Below are 7,372 nucleotides of genomic sequence, written 5' to 3' on the forward strand. Positions count from 1 at the left end.
CTTTGGCCAAGACGGCCGGGAGGCGGGCGCCTGAGTCCGCGGGTCCTGGGCCTGCGCCCGGGCTCCTGCGGGGTGCGGAAGGCGAGGGCCGAGGCCTTCTGATGGAGGAGGTCGCAGGGCGTCTCTGGCTGCCCAGGTCACCGCCGAGCGGACAGGACGCTCAGGCCGGGTCCCTTCCCAGCGAGGTGGCGTGGTCACAGGCACTGTAGGGGATCGAGGAACCTTGGAGCAGAACCCACCCCCTGCCTGACCGGTGTGGTGGTGAAAGCCTGTCACTCCCGCACTCTGGGAGGCTGAGGCAGGAGGATCCGAAGTTCCAGCACAGCCTGGGCAACTTAGTGACTTAGACAGCCCCCATCTCAAGAAAGGGCCAGGGATGCCGCTCAGTGCAAAGGCCCAGGGTTCAACTCCCAGTGTCAGGGGGGAAGGAAAAAGGAGCAAGGGGGAAGAGGGAGTTTTTAAGCAAAAACACCTATAGCCTGGTCAGTGTCTGCGGCTCAGCTGACAGAGCTTCGTCACGGTCTGACCTTCAGCTGCCTCAGGTTTGGCCTCTGCTCAGTCCCGGGGTTCCTGGAGCCGGTGAAGTGGAGTTCGAACCCCAGCTCCACCACTGCCAGCTGTGTGGCCTCGTGGTGAAGGCTCCCTGTGAGGCGAATAAAAACCCAGGCCAGGGTCCAAGCAAACACAGCTGCTGAGGCCCGTCATTTTCCTCTCAAAAGGATCTTGGAGGAAATGGAGGCAGGAGGGAAGAGGCTGCTCTGTTTGGGGTGGGTTTCTGTTGCTTCATTTTGTTTTTCACTGTGAAGCCCAGGCTGGCCTTGAACTCACAGCGATCCTCCTGCCTCAGCTTCCCTAGTGCCAGGATCACAGATGTACCCTGCCACGCCTGGCTTTTGGACAGGTGTTCCATCCCCCTGCCCCACCTGACGAGGCAGTGCCCCACCCTATGCTGGCTGCAGCCCAGCCCCTGGCCTCTTCCTGCGCGTCCCCTCTGAGAAGGTGAGATCCATGCGGACCAGGTCTCTGCCCAGCGGCGTGTCCAGCCTGCTGCCCACCACGTGGCTGCTGGAGTTGGGGACGGCGTCCGAGAAGCGCGGCACCTGCTCTGGCAGCTGCTCGGGCTGCTTCCTGTTGCCCTGAGAGAGGAGACAGCTGGGTCACAGCCTCGTGGGGGAAGGAGGGGCCCCTGAGACGTGTCTGAGAGCAGAGGTCTCGTCTCGCTGCCTTTGTGCTGTTGGGGTTTTTTGTTTGTTTGTTTGTTTTTTTGTACTGGGGACTCAAACTCAGGTCCTTGTGCTTGCAAGGCAGGCAGCAGAACCACTGAGCTAAATCCCTGGCCCTCGCTGGTTTTTTGAAACAGGGTCTCTCTATGCAGCCCAGGCTGGCCTCGAACTCTCCACAATTCTCCTGCCTCAGGCTCCTGAGTGCTGGAATGACAGGCGTGCGCCACCACACACAGTGGGGAAGCGAAGCGAGGGCGGCTACGGGTGGGAGGGGCTTCTACCAGACGCAGGGAGTTTGTTTCCGGTGTGTTTTTATCCAAACTGGTTTTCCTTTGGGCGTGGTGGCTACTGGAGCGCACACAACTTCCAGGGAACATTGGGCAGCAAATGCCGGCCGCTCCCAGCCACTCCCTCTTAATACAGTCAGCAGATCCCAGTGGAAAATTTTCTGTGTTCTGTGTAAATATTTTCTTTCCCTTCAAGCCCTGAGTTACTTAAAACAAAACTATTTACCCATGAACCCAGCACAGAGTAGGTGGTCAGATGGCAGGAAAGAGCGAATAAATTCACACTGGAAAACAGCATGTCTGCCTTACCATGGGGTCATAGTCTCTCAGGAAGCCCCAGTTCTCAGTCCTGGAAAGGAAAAGCACACTGGCCATGAGAATTCTCACCTTTTCTTTTTTTCCTTTTTTAATTTTTTGGTACTGGGGATTGAATCCAAGATCTCACTAAGTTGCCCAAGCTGGGCTTGGACGGATACTCCTGCCTCAGCCTCCCAGAGTGCCAGGATCACAGGTGTACCCCCCAACCCAACTATCTGAGACATTCCAAGACTGACTTTCATTGTGTGCAGCGAATGAGTCCCTGCCACAATGCATCCCACAGTGGAAGAACTGAAACAGTTCATTAGCAAAGTGAACACAGAACGTCCGGGTCACCCAAGTATCTTCGGGGGAATCCTGTGAACCTGGCTGGTTCCAGGTGGTGACCACGTTGCTAGGAAACCCCAGGCTTAATCTTACCCCCACCTCCCTGCGTTTCAGAAAGCTGTGAGGAGAGGTCCCCAGGCCTTTGTAAAAGGAGGGCAGGATGGGAGAGGGTGACGGCCTACCCTGGTGGTTTAATTTCTATTGGAATTTCCTTATTTTTTAGCTGGATAGTGACCAGTGCCTGTCATCCATCCCAGCCCTCAAGGAGGCCGAGGCAGGAGGGTTGCAAGTTGGAGCCCAGCCTGGGTAACCTAGCAAGACCCTGTCTCAAAATAAATAACACCCGTCCACCTGGCCCATGCTGTCTGTCTGTCCCTGGATCTCCCACCGCGGGCTCTCTTTCAACCCCAGGCAGGGCAGTGGTTTTGGGGGGCACTCACCAACGCCGCCACCCGCGCCCCTCGGCCTCCACCAGCTCTCTCCACAGCTCGTCCCCCTGCACGCCCAAGGCCAATCGCAGGGACCCTGGCGCCTTGTGGCCCCCAGCAGCACCCTGCCCTGTTGGGGAAACTGAGGCAGGAGGCCTGGCCGGTTGCAGTCGGGACCCGGAGGAAGTCGTTCGCCGGAGCCCAGGAGTAGGGCGGCTCCCCATGCTGGGGGTGTTGGATTCCCTGGCGCTGAGCTCCGCTGGCCCTCCCAGCTGCAGTGGGGCCCAGGATGTTGATTGTCGTCCTGGGAACGGAAGAGCCCTGCAGGGACAGCGACGCCGAGCCCAGTGCTGCACCCTGGCGGCCACGCGGGCCAGGACGGGCGGGCTGTGTGGTTTGGGGAGTTGGGGTGCAGACAGCGCATCTCAACTTCTTTCCATCTCTTCCTCCCCTCCCTCCATCTCTTGGTCGTCTTCCCTTTTGCAAAAGAGCTGTCTCCCTTTATTCTATCATTTCTCTTTTATTTTGCTCTTTATACTTTCTTTTTTTTCTTTTCTTTTTGGCTCCGGGGATCGAACTCGGGTCCTTGAGTTTGCAAGGCAGGCAGCGGAACCTCTGAGCTAAATTCCCGGCCCTCTGTGTTTCTCTTTTAAGAGAAACCATGTGATATGAAAGCTTGTGTGTCTGATTTACTTCACTTAACATAGTAGTCTCAGTACAGCCATTTTCCTACAGATGACTCAAGTTTATCCCTCTTTGTGGCAGAGTGGTACTCAATTGTGCGTAAATACCACATTCATTCATCTGTCGTTGGACATACAGGCCGCTTCCAAGATTTAGCTGTTGTGCTGCTAAACACGGTCATGCGTGGATCACTGTGATATGATGTCTTTAACTGTCGGGGAATAGCTGAGTCAAATGGAAATTATTATTATTATTGGTCCCAGGGATCGAACTTGGGACCTTGTGCTTGGGAGGCAGGCGGAGCACCACTGAGCTAAATCCCTGGCCCATTTTATTGTTGTTGTTGTTGTTATTATTATTGAGACAGCTTCTCGCTGTGTGGTCCAGGATGGCCTTGACCTCCCTATGTTGCCCAGGCTGACCTCAGACTCGCACTGATCCTCCAGCTGGGATGACAGGTGTGCTGCCCCACGCCTCCCTCCTGTCCTATTTACTGTTAGCGCCCTTCCAGCTTCCCTGGTAAAAGCTGAGCCCCTCGTGACTGCAGTTCATGTCTCTGCCAGCAGAGGGCAGCATGTAGCTTTCTATCCCACAAGGGTCGCTGTGACTTCTCTGATCCGAGACAGGACACGGTGGGGTCCAGGAAGGCCCAGTAGTGGCCCGGGAAGGGTGTGGGAGGTGTTGGGGACAGGGCTGGGCAACAGCCCTTGGGCATGGGTGTGGGCCAGAACAGGTCAAGCTGCTTTGCTTTGACTGGCCTGCTTCCTCCCTCTCCCTCCCTCCTTTCTTTTCTTTGATTTTTTTGTTTGTTTGTTGGTTTGTTTTTTGAGACAGGGTCTCACTGTGTAGTTGAGACTGACCTGGAACTCACTATGTAGCCCAGGCTGGTCTTGAACTCACAGAGATCCTCGTGCCTCAGCCTCCCAAGTGCTGGGATTACAGGCGTGCACCACCATGCCCAGCTTTTTCTTTGATTTTTTAAGACAGGGTCTCACTATGTAGCCCAGGCTGGCCTTGAATTCTCATTGACCCTCCTGCCTCAGCCTCCCTAGTACTGGGATTGCACGTGCACATCCCCACTCCTGGATGCCTTTGTCTTTTGAAGCCCCCGCAGGAACCCCGGATCTTACCCAGGCTAAACCTGACTCACCTGCGGGCCACAGTTTGCTCGACTGCTATCTATTTTGCGCCTGTGTCGTTTGAGGTATGCAGTTTGTTGAGTTTATTGGTACAGTCTAGTATACAGTACAGTTACATTCATCACTGGGATTCTGTACCTTTACATAATTGAGGTGCGCAGTTTGCCACATTCATGCCTTCCTCGAGGGCTTTAGTCCTTGGGAAGTAAGTTTTCTATCCTGTAAAGCTCACAGGTTTCCCCTGATTACCATAGCTGTTCTAGTTTTCTCTTGGTAAATATTTGCTGCTATGTTGTTCTTCACCAGTTTATTTTAAATATGGGTCCGTATGTTTTTAAGTATGTGCTCTCGTAAACAGCATAAGGCTGTCCTAAAACAAAAACAAAAACATTTGAAAACATTTTTTTGTTTTGTTTTGTTTTGTTTTGAGACAGGGTCTCCTTATGTAGCCCAGGCTGGCCTCAAAGGAGTGATGATCCTCCTGCCTCAGCCTCCTGAGTGCTGGGAGTGAAGGTGATTCTACGATGGTGCAGTTGTAAGGACAAAAAGCTACCAGATTCCCCCTGATGTCTAGGTTAGGAAAGCCCCTATCCTTCCGCAAGACTCTCCTGGGTTCTTCCTCAGCCTTCCAAGGGGCCCAGGAGATGGGCACCACCACAAGGCCCTGGCAAACCGAGACGAGGACTCAGGGATATTTCGGTGTGTATCTGATCGTGAGGCGGGTGGGACTTCCCTCCGCTCTTCTGGGTCAGCTGCTTGGGCATCGGTGTGAGCAGGGACGGGAAGCCACGCGAGGTGAGAGGGCACTCGTGATGGTGGCTTCGGGCCTGCAGGAACTCAGGGCACCTCGTGGGCACCTGGGGGGCCTGCCTGTGACCGGGTCTCCCTGTGGCCATGACCTGAGGACAGGTGCTGTCCTCAGTGCTTCTGCCCAGGGCTGAGCTACCCTGCAGGCCGCTTACCGATGTTCACACCCGGAAATTCAGCCCCAGGGCCGCTGGGCTGAGAGTTGGGGCTTCAGTAGGTGACCAAGTCTTTGGGCTTTCCTGTGGCTGGGAGGTGACATCTGACACCCACAGCTTAGAGGAGGAGAGGGTGGGTCTGGCTCGTGGTTTCAGAGGTGCAGTCCATGGTCAGCTGCTCCAGGGAAGGACAACATGGAGGCCGGGAGCTACCGAGTCATCGGCAGCAAGAGAGTCCTTGGTCCGGGACTCCACAGCCCCCAGGATCGTGAGCCACAAACGTCTCCCGTTCGTGAACCAGCCAAGCTGTGGCTCACCGTTACAGAGCCCATCTTCCTGCTGCCCCAGCAGGGTGAGCCGCTTGTCATTTCCAGGATGTCGGGTGTGGCTGTGACATCCTCTTCCCAAAGCCTCCTTCTCCTCCCCTGCCTCTGAAAGGTCTTCCTGGCCGCAAGCAGGTTTGAGTCTTGCTTCCCTGACCTCTTGCTGCAGCTCAAGGCTTCTTGCCTTGCATCTGCCGCTTGGTGCCACAGACGTGAGCCTGTCTTTCTCCCTAGATGAGTCTGAGCTACTCGAGGGCAGGCGATTGTGACCTTGAACTGCCACACGTCCTTGGTGCCTAGCATGAGCCGGGATGCAGAAGAGGCCCACTAAATACCTCTCTCTGGAGAAAGCATAGGTAGTGCACAATGGCTCGGAGTGGGCCAGGGCAAGGATGGCTATGGCATTCCCAGTCAGCTACTAAACTGAACTAAGATACCTGCCCAGGGGTAGTTTCTGGAACACTCAGAAATATTCTGGAACATTTGAGAACATTCTGGAACATTCAGGAACACACTGGAACATGTCGGAGCCAGCCTGCAGACCAGGGGACACCATGGCTACCGCCCCTGTATGTTCCTCTTGCCGCTTCCCCACCCAAGAGCAAAAGCTCTTGCTTTCTCTCTGGCCTCGCCACATCTGTCTCCTTCGGTGGCTGCAGGGAACAGGAGTTCAGAGGAAAAGGAAGGAGAGGCATCCTCCTCCTGTCACCTCTCTACCCCTGGGTCCAAGGACAGGTCCTGCAACCTGGTCCAGCACCAGTCAGCTCCAGGGTCCCTGCTCAGTGAGGAAGCAAAGGGGAAAAGGGGAAAGGACATGTCCCCAGGATGCCCGAGAGGCTGTGGGCGTGGGTGTTTCCAGTTAGCATCAAATGAAAACAGACTTTGAGCCAGGCATGATGGCTCAGGCCTATAATACCAGCACTCGGGAGGCTGAGTCAGGAGGATCTCTCAGGCCAGCCTAGACTACGTATATTTATCAAGCACCTGTGATTTGCTGAGCAGGTGAGGACAGGCAAGGAAGGGCTTTGTCTGGGTCACCAGCCATCGCGGCAGGGAGACAGCCATCCCTGGGCACTCTGGGCTCCTACTCTTCAATGCTTTCTGTGGAAGATCCTGCTTCCCATCCCGTGGGACATTTCCTGTGTGTCCCCAATCCTGGCTGTGCACAGTCTGTGCCCCTGGCGACATAGTTACAGACGTGACAAGCCCCCGAGTTCCTCAAGCACCTGCTGGCTCAGAGGCGCCCCCGTGCACACTGATCCTGTCACCCACTTTCTGAGGCAGGACGCGCTGAGTCTTAATTACAGGCGGGGGCCAGTGCTGAGCAGATACACATGCCCGTGGTTCCAATGCTATAATTAGGACTAGGGCTCACTCGGCGACAGGAAAGCAGGCCTGCCTGGTGCAGGCCTCGCGCCACTGTGTTGCTGGGTGGGAAGGAGCTCAGTTAACGTGTGAGGCACCAGGGAGTGGGAAGGTCCGCAGAGAGTCCCCAGGAGCGAGGCCAGGCTGGCCTTGAACTGGCAGCGATCCCCCTGCCTCAGCCTCCCAAGTACTGGAATCACAGGTGTGTAGCACCACACCTGGCTCAACCCACTTGTAGAAACCTGGATGTGAGCATCTGTTGGAATTGTGTTTTGTTATTATTTGAATGGGGCTGATGCCAACGGCAGCTAGATTT

General features: G+C 55.5%; 1 protein-coding gene across 2 annotated transcripts; it reads right to left on the reverse strand.

Moving 5' to 3' along the window:
• Window positions 1–389: 389 nt before the first annotated feature.
• Window positions 390–2,855, reverse strand: CUNH2orf50 (chromosome unknown C2orf50 homolog). Of its 2 annotated transcripts, XM_010629050.2 has the most exons (3): window positions 2,596–2,855; window positions 1,820–1,859; window positions 877–1,136 (listed from the first exon to the last, which is right to left on the reverse strand). In XM_010629050.2, the coding sequence occupies exons 1-3, from the start codon at window positions 2,805–2,807 to the stop codon at window positions 945–947; spliced, it is 444 nt and encodes a 147-aa protein (XP_010627352.1). In that variant the 5' UTR covers window positions 2,808–2,855; the 3' UTR covers window positions 877–944. The 2 variants fall into 2 exon arrangements, with proteins under 2 accessions (XP_010627351.1, XP_010627352.1); XM_010629049.2 differs by lacking the exon at window positions 1,820–1,859 and having other exon boundaries at window positions 390–1,136.
• Window positions 2,856–7,372: the final 4,517 nt, after the last annotated feature.

Source organism: Fukomys damarensis, unplaced genomic scaffold (assembly GCF_012274545.1).
Source record: "Fukomys damarensis isolate Sample0158 unplaced genomic scaffold, DMR_v1.0_HiC HiC_scaffold_25, whole genome shotgun sequence".
Lineage (NCBI taxonomy): Eukaryota > Metazoa > Chordata > Mammalia > Rodentia > Bathyergidae > Fukomys > Fukomys damarensis.